General features: G+C 41.4%; 3 protein-coding genes and 3 long non-coding RNA genes across 6 annotated transcripts; 3 read left to right on the top strand and 3 right to left on the bottom strand.

Annotated features, from left to right (window-relative positions):
* The first annotated feature begins 11 nt into the window (after positions 1-11).
* Positions 12-7884, top strand: LOC6560330. Its single transcript, XM_043215417.1, has 4 exons — positions 12-933; positions 1036-1672; positions 2164-2669; positions 2880-7884. Exons 1-4 carry the CDS (start codon positions 154-156, stop codon positions 7128-7130), a joined length of 6174 nt encoding a protein of 2057 aa, XP_043071352.1. The 5' UTR covers positions 12-153; the 3' UTR covers positions 7131-7884.
* Positions 7885-8746: 862 nt separating this feature from the next.
* LOC6559891 (kinesin-like protein KIF12) lies at positions 8747-16533 on the top strand. Its single transcript, XM_001985695.2, has 8 exons — positions 8747-9264; positions 13523-13703; positions 13776-14003; positions 14073-14213; positions 14699-14840; positions 14930-15773; positions 16072-16401; positions 16464-16533. Exons 1-8 carry the CDS (start codon positions 8930-8932, stop codon positions 16474-16476), a joined length of 2214 nt encoding a protein of 737 aa, XP_001985731.1. The 5' UTR covers positions 8747-8929; the 3' UTR covers positions 16477-16533.
* A 159-nt stretch (positions 16534-16692) lies between these two features.
* Positions 16693-17165, top strand: LOC6559890 (guanine nucleotide-binding protein subunit gamma-1). Its single transcript, XM_001985694.2, has 2 exons — positions 16693-16758; positions 16822-17165. Exon 2 carries the CDS (start codon positions 16902-16904, stop codon positions 17103-17105), a length of 204 nt encoding a protein of 67 aa, XP_001985730.1. The 5' UTR covers positions 16693-16758; positions 16822-16901; the 3' UTR covers positions 17106-17165.
* Positions 17166-17562: 397 nt separating this feature from the next.
* On the bottom strand, positions 17563-18369 carry LOC116805102. The gene is made up of 3 exons (XR_004365029.1): positions 18308-18369; positions 17886-18145; positions 17563-17754 (listed from the first exon to the last, which is right to left on the bottom strand). It is a non-coding gene; the product is annotated as an uncharacterized LOC116805102 (long non-coding RNA).
* A 658-nt stretch (positions 18370-19027) lies between these two features.
* LOC122322861 lies at positions 19028-19478 on the bottom strand. The gene is made up of 2 exons (XR_006246909.1): positions 19402-19478; positions 19028-19238 (listed from the first exon to the last, which is right to left on the bottom strand). It is a non-coding gene; the product is annotated as an uncharacterized LOC122322861 (long non-coding RNA).
* Positions 19479-24877: 5399 nt separating this feature from the next.
* Positions 24878-25312, bottom strand: LOC116805096. The gene is made up of 2 exons (XR_004365020.2): positions 25225-25312; positions 24878-25061 (listed from the first exon to the last, which is right to left on the bottom strand). It is a non-coding gene; the product is annotated as an uncharacterized LOC116805096 (long non-coding RNA).
* Positions 25313-26635: the final 1323 nt, after the last annotated feature.

Raw genomic sequence — 26635 nt, 5'->3', positions numbered from 1 at the left:
GCGGAAGCAGCAGAAGAAGCACCAGTAGAAGAAGAAGCAGAAGCGGAAGCAACAACATCAGTAACTACATCTCCAGTTTATAAGGTCAATGATCTTTCGCCCGCCAGCATACCAGCTGATGAGGAATCCTCCTCGCCGGGCAGCGATAATCAAATGCCAAAAATTGAGCGTCGAACACCAGTGGAGACCATTAAGATTGAGTCCGATTCGGAGGTGGAGGAGGAAAGGAAACAAAATGATGACGATGATGATGATCATTGCAAAATGGATGCAGCAACTGAACCAAGTGATAATTTGGTTGATATTAAAGCAACAACGCAACCAGTGAAAATAAATGGTGCACATGCCGCATTGGAAGAATTGGACAGTGAGGAGCAGCAGGAGCCGGAGCAGCAAGATGCGGAGGCATTGCAATTGTCTGTGATAGCAAAGGAGGAGGAGCAACAGCAGCAGCGGACAACAAACTCAAGTCGAAGAAGTAGCCGCAGTAGCAGCAGCAGCAGCACAGTTAGCTCCACATCACAGCAGCTGGTCATTGATCATCCAGATAGCGAGCAGAACAACAAGCAGCAGCTGGAGCAGCAGCTGGTGGAGGAATGGCAATTGTTGCTTGCATCAAAGCGCAGGCGCAGCGGCAGCAACGGCAGCGAGGGTAACAACAGCGATAGCAACAGCAACAACAATAAAAAGCAGTGCCCGGAGCAGGAGCAACATGATCAACAATCATCGCTGCTGTTACAGCGACTACAAGCGCCAGTGCCAAATAGCAGCGACGTTGCACAGACTCTAAGTTGCTACAAGTGCAATGCGCAAAGCTTTGATAATTTCCAGCAGCTAAATGCGCATCACGAAGTGTGTAAAGTAACAGCAACAGAGGCAACAACACCAGCAACAGCAGCTACAATAGATGCGATAGCAGCAGCAGCAACCATAGATGCAACAGCAGCTGCAACAACAGATGCAACAGCAGCTGCAACAACAGATGCAACAGCAGCTGCAACAACAGATGCAGCAGTAGCAGCAACAACAACAGATGCAACAGCTGCTGCAACAACAGATGCTCCAACTCCAACTCCAGCTGTACAAAAGGAACGTTTCTTTCGTTGCGTACGCTGCGACACTGTCTATCAATGTTGGCAGTTTTTTCTGCACATGCGCGACGTGCATCAGCGCTATATCTGCTTCTATTGTTCGCATGTATTTGCTAGCGTGGAGAAGCTATCGCTGCATCTGGAGAACAAGCATGATATGGACCAGCGCCACTTTGCCAAAGTGGAGGAGTGGAAAATGCTGCAGGCGCTGGAGGATCGAGCCCGTTATTTAGTCTGCTGCACTTGTCAGACGAGTTTCGAGCTTGGCGCCCAGTTCGAGGAGCACGATTGTGCCGAACTAATGCAGCCGTGCACGCTGTGCGGCCTCAAGGGCAGCCATGCCAATGGTTGCAGAAATGGCAGCAATAGCAACAATGTTGCCAACAGCAACAACAGTTCCAATCGCAAAAAGACAACAGCAGCGAAACGAAAGCGAAGACCTGCCAAGAGCAAGCAGCTGCTGGAGAAGCTGCAGCAACAACAGCAACAGTTGCCGGACTCGGGCAACTCTGCCGTGCCAATGGAGCAGGACCTAACTCAACAGCAGCAACAGCAACCAGCGATGTTGTCGGAGAATAACAGTAAGTGGGATTCTCTTGTTGTGCTAAATGTGCCCATTAAAAAATCCAAAAAAAAAAACCGATTTCATTGTATATTTATTGCTACGATTGCGAGTGACGTTATTATTATCAGTGTGTTGTTATCTTTATGTATATATTTATATATACACAAATATAGACAGGTGACTTGCCCTAGCAGTCGTCTGTGTAGTGTTTCAGCTGACGCATTTCATTTAGATTTCACTGATTGATTGATTGAGCGATTGACTGATTCGTCATTTACGCAGTCAGTCAGTGAAAATTATGCAAAATAAGCAGTGATAGTTTGACTTACAAGGCAATGATTGAGTGAATGATGGACTGACTAACTTACTGATTGATTGATTGCTTTATGATATATGCTTTTTTTTTTTAATGATGACTGATAATTTAGATAGATTTAAGGAATTTTGTACGCCTTTGTGATGGGCTACTCTAGTAAAGAGTCACAACAACTAATCAATTTAATACAGTTCCAGCACCAATTGAAGATGCGCCACGAGAGGAAGAGGTGCCCCCACGACTGGTCGTGCCCAAGATAATGTTGCGTGTGCCCAAAGAGTTTCAAAAATCAGTGGATGCAGCGCTCAGTAGCACGGACACCGAGGACGATGAAAACGATGAGTTGCCAACGACAACAGCAACAGTTGCAGCAGCAGGAGGAGGAGAAGACACTGCAACACTGCTCACAGTGGATGCAGTGCAGCTGCAGCAGCAGCAAGAACGCTTCTCATCGCAATCGGATGATACGGAAACGGCTACCGAAACGGCATCAACGTTTTTGGAGGCAACGCACATGCCCGCCCATATTTCACCGGAAGATGTGGACGATGAAGATTCGCCGGCGTCAAAGTTGCCGCAGGTGTTGGCCGAATTTGAGCGCACTAAACTGGACATTGAGCGCACCATGGCCATAATGGTGGCCAAAAGGCAGCTGCAGCAACAACAGCAGCTGCAGCAACAACAGCAGCTGCAGCAACAACAGCAGCTGCAGCAACAACAGCAGCTGCAGCAACAACAGCAGCTGCAGCAACAACAGCAGCTGCAGCAACAACAGCAACTGCAGCAACAACAGCAACTGCAGGAACAACAGCAGCTGGAGCAGTTGCAGCAGCAGCAGCAGCTACAGCAACTGGAACAGCTGCAGCAACTGGAGCAGCAGCAGCAACAGCAACTGGAGCAGCTGCAGCAACAGCAGCAACTGGAGCAACAACAACAGGCAGCGGAGCAGCAGCGTTTACCCGATGCTGAAGTCAAGCAGCAGCGACGTCGCTGGTCATTGACGCCGCCCGCATCTCCACACAACAATCACCACCACATCACCGACGACGAAGATGAGACGCATGTGCCAAGGGAACGGGAACAGAAACAGGAGGATGAGTCAATTGCATCCCCAACTGCAGCACTGCAGCGACGCGATACGCTGGGCAGCGAGTGCATGGATTTGGATGATAGTCTAAATGAGCAGCAGCAGCAGGAGCAACAGCAGCAGCAGACACCCGATGAGGAGCAGGAGGAGGAGGTGGAGGATAAGGAGCAACAGGAGCAACAGCAACCCCCTCAAATGGAAACACCTGCAACACCACCCGCCGATGGCATTGAGGTGGCCGGCGAGGATACTTTAACGCTCGATCTGCAACTCGATCGACCGTTGGACAAATTCGAAATGGTTGACTTTGTACGACTCTGCCTGAAAGCTGTTTATCCTTACTGCTTGTATTGCAATCATGCGCGACGCATCGCTGTCAATGCCCGCCAACTGGTGCTGCATCTGATTGCCATGCATCGTTTCACGGCGACCGTGGATAGCATCACCGCCGAGGAGTTGCATGCAGAGACCATTGTGATGCGTCTGAAGAGTTATTTGCCAGCCTTCGAGGATGGCGGCCACTACATGAATGCGGTCAGCTGTTGCAGTGTGGACGGCGGGCGGTTTACTCAGCCCTTCAATGAGCGGTTGTACGAGTGTTTTTCATGTCGTTATGTGACCGCCACCCACAAAGAGCTCTACACCCACAATCGGCGACTGCACATCAAAGCGAATATTACGTGTGCGATGTGCGGCTTGAATTTCTATAGCTTCAGCGATCTGCTGTGTCACATTTGCCCAGGTGTCGCCACCTTAAATCCGTTCGAGTTGCAATTCCGTTGCTGCTTGTGCGATAGGGCACCGTTGCCGAGCGCCTTCCGTCTGATGGTCCACCTGCGGAAACAGCATCAGGCGTGTGATATCTGCCTGGAGGATTGCCACACACAGGCCAAGCTGTCGGCGCATGTGTGGAAGCATAAGTTGTTGCATCTGTGCTATCGTTGCGGCATCTCGTATCGCAACAAACAGGACATCTCCAAGCATCTGTTCTGGAAGCATGGCACTGAGAGTGCCAGCTGCAAGCGTTGCATGCAGAAACGCTGGCGTCACGTCTATCATTTCTGTGTGCCACCGGCGCAATTCGTTTGCGAGCATTGCCAGTTCACGTTCAGCAAGGCCATCTATCTGGAGGTGCATAAGCGTCAGCATCTGGGTGATTTTCGTTATGCTTGCAATGAGGAGCAGTGCGACGAGAAGTTTGTCTCGCGCAAGCTGCTTCTCAAGCATGCCGCTCAGCATGTCATCGAAGAGGCAGCAACGACTTCAGTTAGGGAATTCGACGAGCAACAGCCAACGCTAAAGCATGAGGAGGAGCAGCAGCTGCAGCAACAGCAGGAGACGCACAACTCGCGACGCACATCTTCCGAGCTGCAGCCGGATGAGCAATTGGCGCAGCTTAAAACCGAGCTATCCTCACCCAAGCCGGAGGCAGTGGAGCAGCATCAAGTGGATGCCGCTAAAGATAAAACACAGCCACAGCCGGCAGAGCAAATGGAACAGCAGCAGCAGCAGCCGACGGCTCGCAAGCGACGCAAGAAGAACAAGCGCAACAAGGCATCGCTGGAGGATCTAAATCTCATTGCGCCTAATCTCTCCGAATCAGATAGCAGCGATGACAGCGATTCGGATGCGCCACGAAGCACGGGCACACAGCAGGACAACCAGCAGGCAACGACACTGCCCATGCGCGCCTCTGTCGATGATCTGGATATGCCGCGGGTAATGCTCTCCCCAGCCTCGGAGAGTGACAGCGAAGAGCTGGCAAAGGAGCAGCCAAAGCAGGAGTCGCTAGATGCAGAGCTGCCCAAAATGGAGCTGGAGCAACTGCAGCCACCGACGAAAACAGAAAACGAGGAGGAGCACAAGCCCAAGCTAGAACAGGAGAACAAGGAGCACGACGACGAGGAGGAAACGGAGAAGGAGATGGCAAATGTGGAGCCACAAGAAGTGCCCGACATATGGAAGAATCTGCTGCAACATCAGCCGGCTATTGCAAAAATGGAAGTCGAAACGCCCATTGAAATTGAGCCTAATGAGGAGCAGTTGCGTCCGGTCAAGTTGCATGTGATCATCTCCGATCATGATTATTGTAAAATGCAACGTACGCCGCCGCCAACGCCACCGCCCTCGCCCCGCAAGCTATCGTCACATGGGAAAGCAGCGAAGGCGAACAAGCGAGGCACTGCCGCTTCCAGCGACAGCGATAGCTCCAGCAGCTCCAGTTCCAATTCGGATTCCGATAGCTCCAGTTGTTCGTGTGGCTCGAATTGCAGTTGCAGTTCCAGCGGCAGCAGCTCCAGCGACGATGACTCGGACAATGAATCACCCGCCCAGAAGAAGGGCAACGATCGCATCTCCGAGTCCAACAGCAACAACAATAGCAACAACAACAACAGCGAGGAATATGTAAATGTGACGGCTGTCAGTGAGACAGTAGAGCCACGCCCAGTAACGCCCACGCCCCAAGCGCCATTGTACAATGAATCTGATTTCGATACGGCTGTCTCCGATACGGATGAGGAATTTTACGATGCCGATCCCCAGAAAAAGGCCATGGAATTGGCCGAGAAGCGTCTGGCGGCGGAGCATTCAAGCCACCAACAGTATCCGGGTGCCGGCAACAATTATCTGATTGTGGAGAATAGTCGGCCGTCGACGCCATCGCTGCCGGAGGAGGCGGCCGCCTTTGCGGATAAGGATCGGCGTGAACGTGTCAGCAAGAACAAGAAGAAGAAACGTGAACGTAAATCCACCTGCAGATCCACGTCGACGAGCCAGGCCAAGTTGATGACCCAACTGTTGCTGCCCCAAATGGAAATGGCTGCTGCATCAACGCCGCAACTGCTGCAGCAACAACAACAGCTGCAGCAGCAGCAACAACAGCTGCAGCAACAACAACAGCTGCAACAGCAACAGCAGCAGCAACTGCATCATCAACTGCTGGTCGAATCCTCGGCCATGACACCGATCACACATCGACCCAGCTGGCAGCCGCGGATGAGCGAGGGCAGCAGCTGTTCCGATGCCGATGGTCAACTGAAGCGCTCCAAGCGCACACGACGCCCCAACAAATTCTATGGCTATACCAGCGAGGATGAAAATATGAGTGCGGTGCTGGCGCCACCGTTGCAGGTTGGCATGCAGTTAATCAAGCCACAGCCGCCGCCACAACTCACCTGGGCCAAGGAGGATCTGCCGACGCCGCCAAAGCAGCAGCGCAATCGCAGCAGCAATAATCACAATGTTGCTGCCGCCGACCATCATCATCATCATCATCATCACCAGCAGCAGCAGCAACAGCAGACGCCGCATCAGCAGACGCCTCATCACAACTCGTCGCATCAGCACAGCAATGGCAGTGGACGGAAGCGGACCAAACGCACACCGCTCAGCGCTGGATCTGTTGGTGGTCGACGTGCAGCGAAACGTGTCAAGCAGCAAGGAACACCAGCAATGGTGCTGGCGAAGCAACAGCCGACACCGCTACCATTGCCACCGATACCCACACTGAAAATACGACCCGCTTTGTTGCCCGCTGCGAGCGCCATTAACAGCGACAGCAGCGATAGCAGCTCCGATGATGATGCCGAAATAAATGTGACAAGTTTGCTGGCAACGCCGACAGCAACGCGGGCACCGCCTACACAACCACAATCGTCATCATCCATGCCGACTGTGTTGCAAGCAGCCCCAATCGTACCGTTGCCAACGCCACCACCACCGCCGCCGCCAGCAACGACTGCCTTCAATCAACCCATTCCGCCAGCGCTGCTGCCCAATCCGGATTTTGCAACGTTGCAATACTTTAAGGCGAACAATATTCGATATCCGATCAGGCCACCGGCGGGTGCTCGGCTGGCGCGTGAAGGTGAATCGGTATACTGCTATTGTCGCTGTCCCTACGACGAGGTGTCCGAGATGATTGCTTGCGATGGTCAGAACTGTCTCATCGAGTGGTTTCACTTCGAATGCGTTGGAATTATGGTTGCGCCGCAGGGCAAATGGTTCTGTGCCGAGTGCCGGCCCAAATACTCGGAGGGACTCTATCCCGGCCAACTGAAGGCCAAGTGAAGTGTTTTAGATTTACTTATCGACTTATCCTAAATATTAAACCATAACAAAAAAAAACAAAAAACAACAAAAAACAACAACAACACCCACTACAGAATGGATTACGCTTATTAAATGTTTAAAAAAAAATATTAAAAAAATGTTCGTTGTTTTCACAACTTTGGATTAAAAAAATGAAATCTATAAAAAAAAAATAAACAATGAAAAGTTAATTACATTTAAATTAAGCTAAGTGAGAAGTTAGAATATGTGTGGAGTAATACATATATCTATATATATACATATATACAAATATATGATTATGAATATATGAAGTCCAGGCTCAAAGACGACTTGGCTACGGCATAAACTAAGTTAATTTTAAATATATCTATTATCATAATACACATTACACATGAATGTATATTCGTATATTTGTAATCTAATGGAATATATATATATTGTAAATATGTGAGAAATTCGTGCATGAAACCCATTCGAAATTATGGGTACTACTCTATATATATATATATATATACATACATATACGTACATATATATATATATGTAATTAGTTAGCTCATGCAAGATCTATATCTAAACGTTTAGATTTAATTCTCAACCCCAGCATCAGTAGTTATGATGATGTTTATGATAAACTTTAATGACTATCGTTAGCTATATATATGTGTAAAAAAAAACAACAACAAAAAATCTAACGTCAAATTCGAATTTCAGTCGAGATGCGAAAAATAAACATTCAGTAAGTGAACCACATTCAATTTTAATTGTTCTTATTTGGCTGTGGGAGATTTTCTTCAATATTATAAATTAAGTATGAGCTGAGAGGCGACTTATATGCAATTTATATATATATATGTATATATATACTACACATACATATATAATTAACCGATTTTTAATTCCGCGGAATGATAAAGTTCGAGAAATACTTTTAAAGTGAAAAGCAGTTAAAATTAAACGAATTCTAACATGAAACTGGCAATCGTTCACTGCACTTGGGCTCTATACCCTTAAAGGAAGTATTCAAAAAATATGTATCTAAAATGCATAATCCACATTTATTATGATTATGCTGGAGTGAATGCAAATAAGGCACGACAATATTATTAATGTTGATGGAAGCACGAACGTATGCAACACAATACACATACACACACACACACACTGGCCAGGGTCAGAGTGGGGTCATCATAGACCAGGAAAAAGAAACGGCAGCAGCAGTAGGCAGTAGCAAAAAGGACAACCACCACAAACCAATGGGGGAGGAGGTGTTGGACTTTGTTTACCAAAAACAACGCGTTGATTTAATTGCAAAGCCGAAGGCGGGAGATAAAAGTAACGAGTGACGAAGTAACGAGTGACGACTAGGGAAGCAACAACCACAACACACACACACACGCAAATTACAGGTGAGTAACGGTAAAGCGAAGCGACGACCAGTGGGCAATTTCCATGGCGTGGTGTGCGTGAGTACAAAATTACCATAAATCTGATTGGGTACCCTGTACAAATATATAAATATATATATATATATATAAAGTTACTGCTGAACTTGAGTCGCTCAGTTCGTGTTGAGTTGACGTTGCGCGCGGTTCGATCCTTCTGCTCCTTGCGGATAAATTTATTTTTGAATTTATTATAACGCGGTGCCCGGGACTCGACTGGCCCCTCTGACTAAGTGTGTGTGTGTGTGTGTGGGTGTGTGTGTCTATGTGCGTGTGTGCCATGTGGCAGAAGAGGGCTAAAGAATATACTGTGACAATATTGAGACTTGTGATTAGAAATTATTCGGCAAAATGGTGCGACGCGCCTCGAGCGTGCCACATCTAAGCAATAGCGGTGGCAGTAGCGCCGATAGCGTCACGGCACGTGGCAGAGCACCAGCTGCAGCAGGTGCAGCAGCTGGACGTGGCAGACGAACAACGGGCGGCAACAAGGCAACAACACCAACGGAACCGCGTCGTCAGATCTCGGGCAGCAGCAGTGGATCGAGGATGCCGCGTTCGCGCAGCTTGACCAATGGCATGCGGCGTTTTAGTCCGCAAAAGGGTGGGGGCAGTGGCAGCAGCGGCGGTGGCACTGGAGGCAGCTCACGCAATACGCCGTACTTTCTGCGTTCCCGTGAAAATGAGTAAGTGTCCGGGCATAAGAATAAACTATAAAACTGCGATGCTTCCCACCGTAATCAATAGCTCGAAAATATTTCTTGACCCTCAATACAGTGAAGATTACCTAGAGAAAAAGTTCTTAACTGGATATTATGAAACGCTACAATTCTGCAGAGCCCAAATATAAATGAAATGAATGCATTTTTAAACTTCCACAAAGATTTTCCTTTGGAGGCACTGCGCAAACTGGAACTTCTTTAATATGTTATCCGAAAATTGCGTTTTAAATTCCCTTTCAGCTGATTTTGTTTAAATTTCTTTTTGGGAAAGTTTATTTCCCTAATACTCAAGCCTAACCGTATATTGTGCAGCGGATATCTTAGTGTTATTAATCAAAATAAATCAAATATAAATAAAATGGAAGTATAGTCATACCTTATATGGAGTTATTTTTCTTTTGGTTCTGTCTTGAAATATTACACGATTTTCATTTTGTTGATTTTCACTACCGTTGAAGCAATTTAAACACCATCAGTCTAATTTCACTATTAAAAACGATCATTTAAGCACAGCCTGCTATAATTTTTTTTTTAAATAAAACTGATATATTTTAAAGGTCAACATTACTTTTACTTTGATTAGTCGTGAGAAACGGTGCTAAGCTGTTTGAAATATTAATAAGACTATTAAAATGACTAACTATGCAAGTTATTAGTAGTTCTTATATATCTACGCAGCAATCCATTTGCCTGCTGAACTGAATAATAAAACTACAATACTACTTAATAACGTGACTAGGGGCTTCCAACCCTTGATGAGGTGTCATTAAAAAAAAAAAACGAGAACCCTAGAATCATAGCAATACCCACAAGGCACAAGCCATAATGACCACGCACAATAAGTCAAAAGACGGCCAATCAAATGGACAGATAGACAGACAGACGGAGAGACGGAAAGGCGGATGGATGGTGGGACAGACAGTAGTACCCTCAATTGGTCAAGTTTTATATTTAAACAATTTGTGGAATTCTCTAATGGGGGTTGAGCAAGCACGACATAAATCGATTTTGTAATTACCCAGCATATTGAAGCCGACGAGTCCTCTGAGTCCTGCCTGACCCGCATCGAGAGCGAAAGTGACATATTTTTATTTGCCATTAGAGCTGTTTTGATAGGCGTTGTTACTGTTTGTATACTGATAGTAGTTGAGAAACCAGCCATATACTATATGGTCTATTAAATAGTATAGTCAGTCGCACTTAAGGTTAAGGACCTGTCGGTTCTTTGGATTAAGTTGGGTTGTAGTTAAGCTTATGTCGAACAATTGGTTAATTGATGGAACTTGTGCCAAGAGGTAATTTAAATGATTAATACTAACTTCCTGCTTCCTGATGTCTATTAATTATCAGAACGTCATTCGATTGTCTCTTAAACATTATCAAAATGTATTCCGAATTTAGTTCAAAGCTTTTTCTTTCGCTTGTAGTGCCTAGAAATTTAATTTCATAAATAAAATCTAATCTCAATTTCCAAACTTAATTGCTACATATTAGGTTCGATTTCGCACCTTTCTCAAGTCATTATCACAGAACATTTTATAGCATTGACCTGCCAAAAGTGTTTTATGACAACAAAAGAATCCAATAATGAATTATAAATGCCCAATAGGGACATTGACTCAGTCGATAGCATGTACCTTAACTTTAGTATTTGTCATGTGATTTAAGTGTATGTGTCTAGTCGAGATTTCGTGCCATATAAATATTGTATGGCCAGTTAATGTTTATTTTGTTGAAATTGTTGTTTTCATTGTTGCATTGTTTGCACAACAAATAAAATATAACGAATACCAATTCAGCCAACGAGACAGAACAAATAAAAAAGAGAAAAAAAAAAACAGCAACAATAAAGTGTAACTCTCACTTTTATTGGCGCGTTTGCTTCCGTATAGTATCTATATAGCTACAACGTCTGCTAATAACCATATCGTGTGTTGCTAAAGTTTAGGCGATGAAATGTCAACTTTGATTATATTTGAAAACGGAACATGTCCCTGTTGCTTCATTGAATAATAACAATGACCTAACCACCGTGTTGTGCATGACAAAAAAAATCCATATTAGATATAGATAAAGATATATGAATGTCTGGTCTGTGGTATTTTAGAAAAATGTAAACTGCGCACAAGTCCACACTGAATATTAAGCCAGGGGAAAATTAATTGTTTTCTATTGTGTCACATGTGCATAATAAAAATATATACATATATATATATATATATAATCAATCAAGTAACTATCGACACGGACATTAATAAAAGCGTATTTGAATACTTATTATCTAATAATTATGAAGCCCCTAATAAAAACTAAATGGGCGCACTACATGAACATATGTACGCTATGTATATATGCTATATAACTGATCAATTAAAGTAACAAATGCTATTGGTGTCAATATGTTCAAGTACAAGACACGTGCTGATGTTTGCCTGTAAACACCTCATATGTAGAGCACCCAATAAATTAGTCAGTTCTACTTTATTATCAATAATGCTCAACAAATTGAGCTTGGTGCGTTGTGACTAAACAAAAAATCAACAGTATTATGGCCTACAAAAGTAGTACAATTATTATTACTCCTATTGAGATCTTAAGTACATCATCTTAATGATCTAGTGTTGTCTTGTAATGAAAGTAACTGATATTTATGCAGATATATATCTTCTCTATTTATATTATTATTATGCATTTATTATTTATTCATTATTAGCTTTTTGATTGTATATAACTTTATACACTTTTTAATTCATAATTATTAAACTCTAAAATCGATTTTTATAGAAAAAAATAAGATAAAATATATATTTTGACAGCAAACTTGTATCCCTATTAAAAAGGATAATGAATAGCTATCAATTATTTGAGGCCATTAAGAAATCAATATTTATAAATAAAGATTATACCTTTTATTTGAATAAAGAAGACAACCATTAGACGAAAGTCGACTAGAAATACGTTGGCTTATTAAGTATTTAGCATCCATTTGAAGTGGATGAAAGTTGATTGAACTTTCGATTGGTTGACTTATTAGCCCAAAAACTACTTGGGGTAAAAGTAAACCAGCTCTGTTTGTGTTCATGCTAATTGCTGCTGTCACGTTTGCCTCGTCTAAAATATTGACGAAGTGCACACAAACTGAGGCGTAGATCAAAAGTTCTGTGCCTGATTAATATATTTACACACATGCTTCATACTTTTGGTCTTTTTCTTTAGTATGGTTAGAGAGTCAAGTTTTTGATCATTAATGCATTAGTTTTTAACATTCCAATTACTTGGATATGTCAAATGTCAACGCTAATGGATAATGAATTAAGGATGAAAAAATGTCCATATCACGTATACGCTGCGTTGTTCAATTAAACTATTTGTTGATTTATTTAGGCCTTTCGATTGGATTGGATTAATAATTGAATGGAATAGCACACACACGAACGAAATTAAATTGAGCTCTTCGGTGCTATTCACAGCAATCGACTTGTTTACAATTCAAATTTCAATTCACACAAATTATGGAAATACCAAAAGCTCCAAAATTCCATTGAAAATATTTCTTGTTAATCATATGAAACAACGCCAGGAACTTTTTACTCGTACCACCAAAAAACTAATTAAGCCAGCGAAGGAAATCCCACTCCAAGAAAAAACAATACAAAAACAAGAGTTTAGGCTGCGTCCACCCTTAACCTTGGGCTATTTATAGGGCCCCTCAATCAGAGGAACGTCATCAAGTTCAAGGGAATTGGAACAAACACTTTAGCATTGTTGACCATAACAAATCAAAAAAAAAATAAAATTCATAACAATAACAAAATTTCGTTGGTGCGCTTGAGCACGGAGATTCCATTTAGTTAAAACAAATTGAATTAACGACCACAAAATACCACATACCAACTGACCTTGACAAGTCCAAGAGACCAGTGATTAATTAAACACGTTGCGTATATATTGTGATGAAATAGTTGAGGACGTGGCTTTTCACATCTGTTGGCTGTGAAACAAAGCAAAAGATACAACTTATATAACTAGGTGTTTCTAGAGCACAATTACCTTTTCAAACTAAGAGTCTTAACAGTCTCCTTACTTATGTATCCAATTTCTAGGATGTTCATCCATTTATCGATTCAATTAACATATTAAATGCTCGCAGGGGTTCATTTCGCTTTTCGCTTAATTTCCACTTAATATTTACATAAATGAGTTATTCATTTGCCTTACTCAGAATTGGCAGTGCGGATACCTTGGAAGTTGTGGCCTCCAAGTCAACGGGCACGGGCAGCGAAGAGCCCTCCACGCCCGAGGATAATATCAACGTAGTGGTCCGAGTCCGTCCACTGAATGACAAGGAGAAACGTGACAGGCATGGAGCAACTTTACAGTTTCCTGGCAATGGACAAGTCATCGTAAGACCCGAAAACTAAATTGTTTACTTTCCACATATATATTGAGTATATTCCTCTCTCTCTTTCTGTCAGATCGAGGGCAGTGACACGGGTGCGAAGCGTTCGCATAATCGCGACAGTGTACGAGTTTTTACCTATAATGTGGTCTTTGAGCCGGGTGCCACTCAGGAGGATATACTGGACTACTCGGGCATAAAGCGCATCATTGAGATGGGCATAGAGGGGTTCAGCTGCACAGCCTTTTGCTATGGACAAACGGGTTCCGGCAAAACGCATACATTGACCGGCCCGCCGGATTTGGTGAGCGGAGTTCACTTGATATAAGTTAAAAGATATATTGGTGTGATTTATTGATGGTTATCTTTGCAGTTTATGGGCAAGCCGAATCCAAAGGATCCGGGTCATGGTTTGATCTTCCGCTCGTTTTTGTATCTCTTCCAGTTGATTAAGAATCGCAAGGATGTTAACTATGTGCTCAAGGCTTCTTTTATGGAGATTTACAATGAACGGGTGAGTGATTAACAAGTATATCATAATAATAATCTTCAAATAATTACACCACATCACATATCAACTGATATCAACAGACTGACCTTTCCAACGACACCGGTTCAGTTTTAAGCATACCACAACCTCGACTCGAATAGCTCTTTTATCATCTGATATCTACGTAAGGCGGTTCCGATTGATCTAATGTTTAATTAAAATTGTTTTGCAATATAACTGATTGCTTCCGACCTTTGGCAAATAGTATTTGCTCATACAATTAACTCTGGCATGCATTGCATTGACCTCTATTTAATGACCACTTTACAACCCCTTCCTCATCCCTTTGCCCACTCATGCATGCTCGCTGTAAATTGTCGCATTGCGTGAATTTTAGCTGCAGTTTGCATGGCATTTTAGATGATTTGTTTGATCAAGTCCAAGGAGTCCAAGGGGTGCCTTAATTTCATTATTGGTTTTCGAAATTGAAATGCATTTTATATGAACAGGTAATCGATTTGCTTAATCCGGGAAGTGCACGCAAGCCGCTCGCCGTACGTTGGTCCAAGAAATCGGGCGGTTTCTTTGTGGAGAATCTATTTACCGTTGACTGTGAGGAACTGGACGATTTGTTGGCTGTCCTGGAGGAGGGTAAGTGGAGTTGAGCTTTAATGGGCGCTCTTGAGACATACATTTTATTCAGACAGCAGTAGAAATGAATTTTGTTTAACATTTTGCAGGCATGCGAAATCGTGCTGTGGGCTCGCATGCGATGAATGATCATTCATCCCGTTCGCATACGATACTAACAGTACACATATTATCGGATCAGCAAACCGATGGCGGCGTCTTTCTCTCCAAACATGGCAAGATTAATTTTGTGGATTTGGCTGGCAGCGAGTTGACCAAGAAGACGATGAGCGAGGGCAAAACGCTGGAGGAGGCAAATAACATCAACAAGAGCTTAATGGTTCTGGGCTATTGCATCTCATCGCTGAGTGATAACAAGAAGAGATCAGGCCACATTCCCTACAGGGATAGTCAGTTGACCAAGTTGCTGGCTGACAGTCTGGCAGGGAACGGTGTAACGCTGATGATCGCCTGCGTTTCGCCAGCACATTATAATCATGCCGAGACGCTGAATACCCTGCGCTATGCATCCCGTGCAAAGCGCATCCGGACCAAGCCCGTCATCATGATGGATCCGCGAGAGGCGCTCATACTCAGTCTGAAGCGGGACGTGCACGCGTTGCAAATGGAGAATGAACATCTGAAGGCGGCCCTGAATCTGCACCATCAGTCAGCCCCGATTGACGGCCTCGCTGGCAACCTAATCGAGCAGCAATTGGAGCGGGTTAACACTGGCGATGGCGGCATAGCTGTGCCCAAAGTGGATCTAGAGCGTTTACCCGAACTCGATGGCACCGAGCTGGCCGAGCTGGTTAAACTCTATATGGCCGAAAATGAATCTCTACGGCAGGAGAATAATCATTTGTTTACGGTACGCGAAACGATACTCAGGGATCAGGAGATTGTGTGCCGAGAGAACGAACGTTTGCTCAAAAAATTGGAGGAAGTGAACAAGTGAGTAGCAGCTACCAACACGCTAGTAATCAAATCGAGGGCGCGACACTTGGGCTCATTGCTGTCTCCTGTCTCCTTTTTAATTCGTTCTAGATTAAAACCGAGCGAGGACAATGAGCCAGCGAGTGTCAAGCCTGGGGCCGAGTTGATCGTATAATCGGCAAAAATACCAACAAATACACATTAAGAAATTTCAATTTTTGTTGCTATTTGCATTGACAAATCAAGTTTTTGAAACGAATTTATAGTGTGACTAATTGTTAAATAAGTCGAAAAATAAATAAGTTTTGTTTCTTAGTGTTTGTGTGCGTTCACCGTTAATACCCGCACGACCTGCATTCTCACCAACAACTGGCAAAGAAACGCCCGGCACCGAGATCTGGACAAATCCGGAACCCATCTTGGCTGCAGCGATCTTACCGCTCGAGCAGCGTATGTCAGAGAATGCGGATAAGCGAACGCATACGGCGCAAAGGCGTATAGATGAACAGCGTATCGCTAGGAATATTCTGCTAATGGCAAATGCGTTTCGAAAGCCCCAAGCTCAGTTGGAGTCTAGCACCAAAGATCCAACAGAAGCTCACAATAATAATGAACACAATGAAACACAGCCAGATTTAATGCCCGAGTAAGTTTACAATTCTGAAACATTTGAATTCATTTTAATTATAATATATTACATTTTTATAGCATGCTTACGTAATACATCTATTTATGCCCATATATATATACATATATTTATATAAATACATATTTTTGGTACGATTAAAACAAATGTTAAATCGCAATTTCAATAAAACTGTTATAAAATTCAAAATGCCTTTAACTTTCCGCCAAGTTGGCAGCACTTGAAAATCAGCTGCTAAAACTTATTGTTATCGATAGCTCGCTAATAACATGTACATTCAACAGCAGAAAATCAAACGCTATTGATTTTTCGGTGATTCAAGATCCTCGAGCTTGTGCCTAAATTAAGCTTCTAAAGGTAAATTCAAGTATGATTTTTGAAAAAACGCAATGTTTTTAAATTGAAGTGATTTCTTTGCAGCTGCAATCGCAATTCGCTAGCAATCGCATTTTTCAACCGCATTCACCATAGGTCTTGCCGAGACTGCCGTTTTGGACATAATGGCTGCTAATTTGCAACAGCAGCGCACAATTAATGAGCAACTGCGTCGCGAGTCTGGCATACAACGCATCCAGGTGTCGGAGGCTTGTAATGCAATGATGAAATATATGTTAGATCACGAGTCGGATGATTGTCTGCTTAGTGGATTCACCAGTCAGAAGGTGAATCCGTTTCGCGAGAAAAACTCGTGCAGCATTTTATAAGCTCAATTTTGAATAGGTACACAAGTTCCTAGCACAGTATTCAAAAATATGTAGACATATACATGTATATATATATATATATATATATATATATATGCAGAAATATTGTTTACCTTTCATTTGCGGTGAACTGTAATAGACTAGAACCAACACATATACAAAACAAATCTATAAATGCGTGCGTGTGTATAACCTTTGATGTTTCTTGTAAATGTATGCTGACCTCAATTATGTCTATAAACTGAACACACACATATTCTAGAAAAATATTTAATAATGTGCGAAAAAAAAAGAAAAACTCAAACCGTCTTTATGTAAACATACCATGTATTTTGCTAATCCTATAGCTCTTTTTTGGAGAACGGCATATATCGCATGTACAACCTAGCAATTTTCAAATAAATGTATGACCCTATCCAAATATGTTTCCTATTGAGATATTAATAAATAATACATATTTATGAACGTAAGCACATCAACTAAGTTTATATGCGCTATATTTTTATATTCCAAAATTAAGAAAAATTATATAAACTACATTTTAAAATCTACCCATGTTCTTCTAGTGCCATTGGTAGGATTACATCTCCTACTAGAAAGGAGAACTTTATTTACTTTTGAAGCACCAACCATAACACCTTGCGTAAGCCTGAAAGAATTTAAATCAAAGAAATATTAAATAATATAGTTGAACGCAGAGAATTATTATTATCACTTAAAACATATTCATGTAAATGCTGAAAGCGAGCTCTGTGTCTCGTTTTTCTTTATTTGACTTACCCCTTGAGCAGCCAATAGGACCAATGTAATTAAAACAGTTGCTTTCATTTTTTTTTATTCTTTAATTTCAATTTAAAACACTTGGCTTATATACCTTTCAATAAGCGAAACAATTAAATTAAGCATGGCTAATATGTTATACAATCCGTACAAAATTTAAAATAATGCGGAGAAATGTATAAAAATTTGAGAAAATTGAGTTAATGCATTCAATCCTCTGCCTCTACGCTTTTGGGGGAAACTTTCCGTTTAGGCCATCTCTAAAATAATTCAAATCAAATAAATATAAATTAATATTATGCTTGTCTAAAGTTGAACGGAGTGGAATTATGACTAACAACATTTTTCACAAGATGAATAAATATCTTCAATTCATATAAAATGCCAAAGCAATATGTATCGTTTCTAATTATTTTACTTACTCCTATACCTGCCATAATGATTAAAACGATCCAAAGAGAAAATTTCATTTTTTCAATTCTTAAGTTTCAATTTAAAACACTTGCCTTATATACCATTCAATAGGCGAAACCATTAAATGAAGTATGACTAATATCTTGTACAATCCCTACTAAATTTAAAATAATGCGGAAATAATTTTTTTTTAGTTCTTGGAATCTTAATTATCTTTGTAATTGTCAACAAACAAATTTAAAAAAATTAAGAAAGTACTTTAAATCAAATGACTTACAGCAACAATATCGATTATTTTAATATAATTAACACGACCGTTGATATTAAATGAACACACTATTTCGTTTATTACTGTATTAATAAATTAACAAAAGTTCCTGTAGTTTGGGAACTTAAATTTCCACACAATCCAAACGGAGTACTTTGTGGGTATATTACAGCTTCCCTTTTATGCTTACCCACAAGTTTTCTATCGGTATCACATCAATTTTTGATTAAAATCAGTGTTAGCTATCAATATTATTACGCGTTTGCTAATTATTTGTTGCCAGAGCCATAATTGCGAATAGGTGATGTATTTCTAGAATATCTTCCATGTAATTTGCCAATCGTTCAGATTCTTTTTGGAGAAGACATATATCGCATATACACCCTAGGAATTCTAAATAAATGTATGACCCTAACTAAATATGTTCCATTTTGAGATATTAATAAATAAAACATATTAATAAATGAACGCACATCAATTGTTTATTTTTGAGAAGTGTTACGCTTTATTGTCCGATTCAAATATTAAGACAAATTCTCTTGATGCATTTCCACATCTACCTATGGCCTTCTAGTGCCATTAGCAGGATTTTAGCAAATATACCCGGGAGGTCGCGCTGTCCTTCTGGTCCTTCTGGCCCTTCTAGGGGGTACCGGTGGAGTTTGACAGCTCTAAGATAATTCAAATCAAGTAAATATTCATTAATATTATGCTTTTCTAAAGTTGAACACTAAGGAATTATGACTTATAACATATTTAACAAGATGAATAAATATATTCAATTCATGCCAAATGCAAAAAACGCTGTGTCTTGTTTCTTTTTATTTTACTTACTGCCTGAGCTGCCAAAAGGACCAGTATAATTAAAACAATAAATTTCATTTTTATAAATTCTGAAGTTTCAATGTAAAACATTTGCCTTATATACCCTTCAATAGGCGCCACAATTAAATTAAGCATGGCTAATATGTTATACAATCCCAACAAAATTGAAAATAATACAAAAATTAAATTTACTGACAATTCGTACTGTTGGAAATTTGGGGTTATGGGTGCAGGCTTACTGATCGAAACACCGGGCCCATGACCATTAATAACACGAGGAGATTTCTATAGAGGGTATGTTCATATAAACGTTTTAATAACTTTTCGTCGAGCGCTGCGCGACCTTCTCTGCTTAATGGAATGGAACGACTAAATTACGCTAATCAATGTTCTGCTCGTCTTTACAGTGATCTGTTAAGAGACTCGCATACAGGATGTTATGGTAACTCTATGTACATTGTGCATACAGAACTATGTAAACATTGTTGCTTTAACATATTATTATACTATTCGCGATAATAACAATACGCTCCCTTAAAGTAACAATACTCTTAACTTAAATATATGTAACTCCCAAACTCGAAATGCATTCGCGATGTTTGGTCCCGCTCAGACCTTTAGTCAGGACGTCTGCTGGCATATGTTCTGTTTGCATATACTCCACTTCAATGTCGCCGCTCAGGTATTTTTGCTTAATGAAGTGGTGGCGTACATCTATATGTTTTGTACGCGGGTGAAACCCGAAGCCTGTAACCAGTTTTTGTGCGCTCTGACTGTCATTATAAAGACGCACCGTGGCGCAGTCTTTGCCAACACTGTTTAGTAGGGCCTTCAGATATAGTGCCTCCTTGACCGCTTCGGACATCGCAAGGTACTCCGACTCAGTACTCGATAGTGCCACAGTACGTTGCTTGCGTGCCTCCCAGCACACAGCTGCTCCAGATAGTATGAACGCCTGCCCTGAATAGGAGCGCCTATCGCTTAGATTCGCTCCCCAATCTGCATCGACCACGCCAAATAGATCCTCGCCTGTTTGCTTGTATAACAGGCCCAATTTCTTTGTACCGCTTAGATACCTCAATATGCGTTTCGCTGCCTTCCAGTGCTCGACATTGTAATTGCTGTTGAACTGACTCATATAGCTCACAGCAAACGCAATATCCGGGCGTGTCGTAACTGAAAGAAACATTAAAGCACCAGTTAAGCTTTGATAAGGATACTTTCGCATTTCGCCTTCGTCGATAATCTCAGGACGCTTCAGGTTACACTTTGCCTCGATTGGTGTCAATGCAGGCTTGCATTTGATCATGCCAAATTTCTTCAATATGGCACCAACATATTGTTCCTGTGAAATGAATATCCAGTGCTTGTCTATGCTCTGCTTAAATTGTATGCCTAGGCAAGTCTTCACTTTGCCGATATCCTTCATCTCAAAAGCATTGCAGAGATCTGCCTTAATATTTTCCATCCACGTAGGGTCATTTGATGCTAACAATAAGTCATCAACGTATATCGTGATAAGCAGAGTTTTGCTCCCTTGTCTCCTTACAAATAAGCATGGGTCCTGTTTGGTGGACTCCAATCCACTCTCCAGTAATTTAGTGGTCAACTTGTGGTACCAACGTAGGCCAGATTGCCGCAGTCCATAAAGGGCCTTCCGTATTAGACAAACAGGATTCTTGGATTTGCTTATTCCTTTCCGCCAAGCTGCAGCGGCTTTTAGATATGCCGCTCCTTGAGGGGTGTCCCTTGTTCCGATCGGTGATCCTGATTCTAACTTTTCCATGAAGTCGGTAAATCCGTCTGGTATATCCATGAAGACGCTCTCTTCGAGCTCTCCATTTAAATATGCCGTAACCACATCCATTTGGTGGATTTCCATGTCAGCTTCTACTGCTAATGATATGAGCAGTCTGACCGATGTAAATCGTACTACGGGTGAATAAGTGTCATGATAATCTTCTCCTGGTCGCTGAGCGTATCCCTTGGCCACCAGACGCACTTTCTTCTTGCCTGCAGCGCTGCCGTCATCCTTTGTGCGAAATACCATTCTGTTGCCGATAACTTTACGATCGGCTGGTCGTTCTACGAGGTCCCACGTTTCATTTAGCACTTGAGCTAAAAACTCGTCCTCGATTGCTTTAGTCCACGCGTCTGCTTCCTTAGAATTTTTAGCTTCTTGCAACGTAGACGGACCGTCTACGCATGTAAAAGCCATTTCGCACTCCTCAATGATGTCATCCTCTGCCTTGGCGTCTCCCGCCTCATCATTGCTGCTGCTGCTGCATCGTACCTCTTTGTACAATTTTCGTGGCCTTCCGCGTTGACCCGTCCGAATAGTTTTTGGACGCCCCCGACCACGACGCGGATTGTGTGGTTCTTGCTTCTCCTCTTCGGATTCGTCCATCGCATCCTCACAGTGCTCACTTGGCTCATTTGTTGTGATGACGACGTCAATGTCTTCTTTGCCATAGAATTCTTCATATTTCGTTTTGAAACCTGGAATATCCAAGAATTTTACATCGTTAGATATGATCACCTTGTGCCTTTCCGGCACGTATAACCGATACGCTTTCGAGCTTGTTGCGTATCCCAGCAGAATGCACTCTTCAGATCTGGAATCGAATTTGCCTTTCTTGACGCCTTTCTCAAGCGCAAATGCCTTTGTGCCAAACGTTCGCATGTGGGCCAGTGTCGGGATCTTATTTGTCCACATGGTGTAGGGAATCCCGTATTATCCGTCCTTTCGTTGGGCATCTGTTGCGAATGTAGCAAGCTGTGTTTACAGCTTCTGCCCAAAACATTGGAGGCGCTCCCGCTTGTCTCATCATGCACCTAGCCATTTCCACAAGGGTTCTGTTTTGCCTCTCTGCCAATCCGTTTTGCTGCGGCGTATATGGGGAACTAAGCCTACGCCGGATGCCATGCTTATCAAACTCCACGTTGCAATATTCGGTTCCGTTGTCCGATTGTAGTGCTTTTATTTTCCTTCCGGTGAAGTTTTCCACTTCTGCTTTATATTGCTTGAACATTTTAAACGCCTCAGATTTTTGTTTAAGGAAATATATCTCGCAATATCTTGACTGATCATCGATAAAGGTTACATAATATCTGTAACCACTCATGGACTCTTTCCTCATTGGCCCGCACACGTCGCTGTGTATAATTTCGAGCAAATCAGTCGTTCTCTTATCAGTTGTAGTTTTATAAGTTTTTGTAGTTTGTTTCTCACTTATACATACTTCACATTTCGACAACTTTTCGTTGTCTTTGACATTCATACCGTAAACTTTGCCGCTTTTCGCCATGCTCTTTAAATCTCCTTCGTTTAAGTGTCCCATGCGGTAATGCCACATGTCAATATTCTTTTGACTGCGCCCTTCTATGATGTTTGCTTGGATCCGCTCACTGTCCAAGTAGTATAGGTTTCCATATCTTTTTGCACGCAACCAAACCATATTATTGTTTTTCATTATCAACGCATCGTTTTTTCTGAAATGGACCTCGTAACCTCTGTCTGTGATCTTTGCGATCGACAGCAGACTTTGTCTCAGATCGGGCACACAAAGCACTTCACTCAGAGTTACATTCTCTTTTGTTTGATTTTCTTCAACTGCGATTCGTACATCACCGACTCCACTGATCTGTGTCGTTTCATTGTTTGCCAAATGCAATGTCTTTTCGATCATTGCGATATTTTCAAAGGAATCCACATTTGATGTCATATGCGCTGTACATCCACTGCCTAGGCACCACATTTCAACTTTATTTATACAGAAATGAGTCTGACAAGCGAGCGTGGCTTCTTCAGCTCTCTGTGCTCTCTCTCTTTGGTTCTCTGGCTCTTCGCCTTTGCCTTTTGCCTTGTTACGACAGTTACGCGCTATATGTCCCGTTTTATTTCAAGTAAAACATTTTCTGTTCTCTCACATGTTAGGCGGCTTATCGCGTTTACCGTTTTGTCGGTAAGCGAGCATTACGTTTTGCTCTTCACGTTTACACTTAGTTTTGAGCGCATTTACTTCTTCTATTATTTTTACTTTTAGAACATCTGATCTTGGAAAATCATCTCTTGCATCCATTGCTCTCCGAAACGTTTCGTATGATTCAGGCAAACTGAGAAGCAGGAGTATGCTGAGCAAATCATCGTCTATTGTCACGCCAATTTCCCTGAGTTGCTTCACAGCCTCGAATAACTCCTACTCTTCATTGAAACGTTTCCCCAAGCTTTGTCCAGCAGTTGGCAGCTGACGTACAACCTTCGATTACGGCCAATTTGGATGGCTTAATCGCCAAAACTATATCCGCACGCGCTTTTTCGTCATACGTTTTCCATACGGCGGAGTCGTTCCCGTCTGTGAGAGGGCACGTCTTAGTGCCTTCCACGTACTGCAATAGGTCGTTCTTCACTAGTATGGCTTGCATTTGTTCCGCACACAGCGGTTCTATTTTTATAAAGGCACTCATTTTCAACATTTTTCACTTTTTGCAAGTATAACATTCTATTGTTTTCAAGTGATTATTATTATTTTCCGCGCAGTGGAAGCGTGCTGGGATGTTGGAGATTTGGGGTTATGGGTGCAGGCTTAGCTGAAACACCAGGCCCATGGCCATTAATAACACGATGAGTTTTCTTTAGAGGTTATGTTTATATAAACGTTTTAATAACTTTTCGTCGAGCGCTGCGCGACCTTCTTTGCTTAATGGAATGGAACGACTAACTTACGCTAATCGATGTTATGCGCGTCTTTACAGTGACCTGTTAAGAGACTCGCACACAGAATGTTGTGGTAACTCTATGTACATTGTGCATACAGAACTTTGTAAAAATTGTTGCTTGAACATATTATTATACTATTCGCGATAATAACAATACGTACATCAACCATTCTTCTGATAGTAGTGCTTCTGGAGGTATTTTATATATTTACATGGCACTTCCCCAAAAAATTCTATACTTTATTACCTTTAATACTATTTTATATGTCAACATAAGAAAATTGGAAAGGTACTTTGAATCAAATCACATCATTGATACATGCTTGACCATTATTAATTCGCACATCAACAATATCATTTCTTTTAATATAATTAACACGACCGTTGATATTAAATGAACACACTATTTCGTTTATTACTGTATTAATAAATTAACAAAAGTTCCTGTAGTTTGGGAACTTAAATTTCCACACAATCCAAACGGAGTACTTTGTGGGTATATTACAGCTTCCCTTTTATGCTTACCCACAAGTTTTCTATCGGTATCACATCAATTTTTGATTAATATCAATGTACGCTTTCAATATCATTATTCTAATGCCAATTTTTTGTAGCTCTAGCGATGAATACAAATAGGAGACATATTTCTAGAATCTCTTCCATGCAAATTGGAAATCTTATAGCTCCTTTTTGGAGATGAGATAATATGTTCCATTCTGACATATTAATAAATAAAACATATTAATAAATGTACGCACATCAATTGTTTATGTTTGAAATGTGTTACGCTTTATTTTCCCATTCGAATATGAAGACAAATTGGTTTAATGCATTTCCACATCTACCTGTGGCCTTCTAGTGCCATTAGCAGGATTTCACCATCCTGACCTGCCACTTCCTCGACTTGTCCTTCTGGTTCGAGGGATTCTGGGTGTAGTTCTAAGACAGCTCTAAGAGAATTCAAATCAAATAAATATACATTAATATAATGATTTTCTAAAGTTGAACACAGGTGAATTATGACTTATAATATATTTAACAAGATGATTAAATATCTTCAATTCATGCCAAATGCAAATAACGCTGTGTCTTGTTTCTTTTTATTTTACTTACTGCTTGAGCCGCCAAAAGGACCAGTACAATTAAAACAATAAATTTCATTTTTATAAATTCTAAAGTTTCAATGTAAAACACTTGCCTTATATACCCTTCAATAGGCGCCACAATTAAATTAAGCATGGCTAATATGTTTTATAATTTGTAAATTTGTAAATAATATAATTTAAAATAGGGGATGTATTTCTGCTATTTTATGTATCATCATTCGGCTTTTATCGCAGTGCAATCAACGTTTTTTACAATACTTTGGACTATTTATTTGACTAGTCTGTTCTTGTTTGTGAGCCATATAGGTCAACCAAATCTTTATGGATTACGTGGGAATTGATCAATGTAAAGAATCGAAAGTCGAGAATGTACGAGAAATTCAGGAAAACTGTCTGATCCTTGGATTACTCTCGTTACTTTGTTGTACGATCCAATTTCTCCGTGCTAAATAACAAATGTTATAAGGATTGCCTAAGAAACTGTAGCTTACTGCTTCAGCGGGATCCTAAACGTTTCTTCAATCTACTTATGGTATCCCATAATTATCAGTTGGTTTTACCATATCCTTGCATAGTTAGACGCTCTAATTGCATTTTTGGAATTTTGAGAGCTCATTGCTTAGTCCAAAGGTTTACCGGGACCTGATGGTGAACCTGCCTGCGTGGTTAAGTACTGTGCTGATCGTATTTTAAAGCCTGTGGCTAAACTATTTGAGTCATGCTCTGCTCATAAAATTTGGAGACAATCATTAAAAAAAGAAAACAAATCGAATCTTCAGAATTATAGAGATATTTCTAAGTTGTCCCCTATTCCCAAGATTTTGGAGAAAATTATAACTCTTCAACCACTAACTTATTCGACTTCACTTATTTTGTTATTAGGGGTTTTTAAAACAAGATGCAATCGGAAGTTGTTTACACTGAGTTTAGTAAGCCTATTGAAATTTTAAATCACTCTTTGCTAATTCAGTTACATAACCTTTTGGGATTTCCAAATAACCTAATTAGTTGGATCTCAAAATACTTACCGCGTAGAACACAAAGAGTTTATTTTAGATCTTTCTGTGTCTAAGTCTGTTCGAGTTACTTCCGGAGTACCGCTGGGAAGTCACATTGTTCCCTTGTTATTCGCATTATTTATAAATTAGCTTCAAACTGATATAAGTCACTTTCGAATACTGATGTCTGCCGATGATGTAAAAAAAATAGATAGTTTTGAAGCCTGGAGTCGTGTTCATTTATTAAATCTTAAATGTGTCTTGGGTTCCATCACGCGCTGATCAAAAGAATTTTACGATCCATATATAAATCTTCCTTCTCTTCATGATCGTAGAACAATGCTTGGTGTAATATTTTTATAAAAGCTTATAAACGGTGAGATTGATTCTTCTGAGTTAATTAGCCAACTTAATTTTACA

Source organism: Drosophila grimshawi, unplaced genomic scaffold (genome assembly GCF_018153295.1).
Source record: "Drosophila grimshawi isolate 15287-2541.00 unplaced genomic scaffold, ASM1815329v1 contig_1367, whole genome shotgun sequence".
NCBI classification, from domain to species: domain Eukaryota; kingdom Metazoa; phylum Arthropoda; class Insecta; order Diptera; family Drosophilidae; genus Drosophila; species Drosophila grimshawi.
The sequence above is the reverse complement of the archived record's forward strand: the minus strand, read 5'-3'. Positions and strand labels throughout refer to the sequence as shown.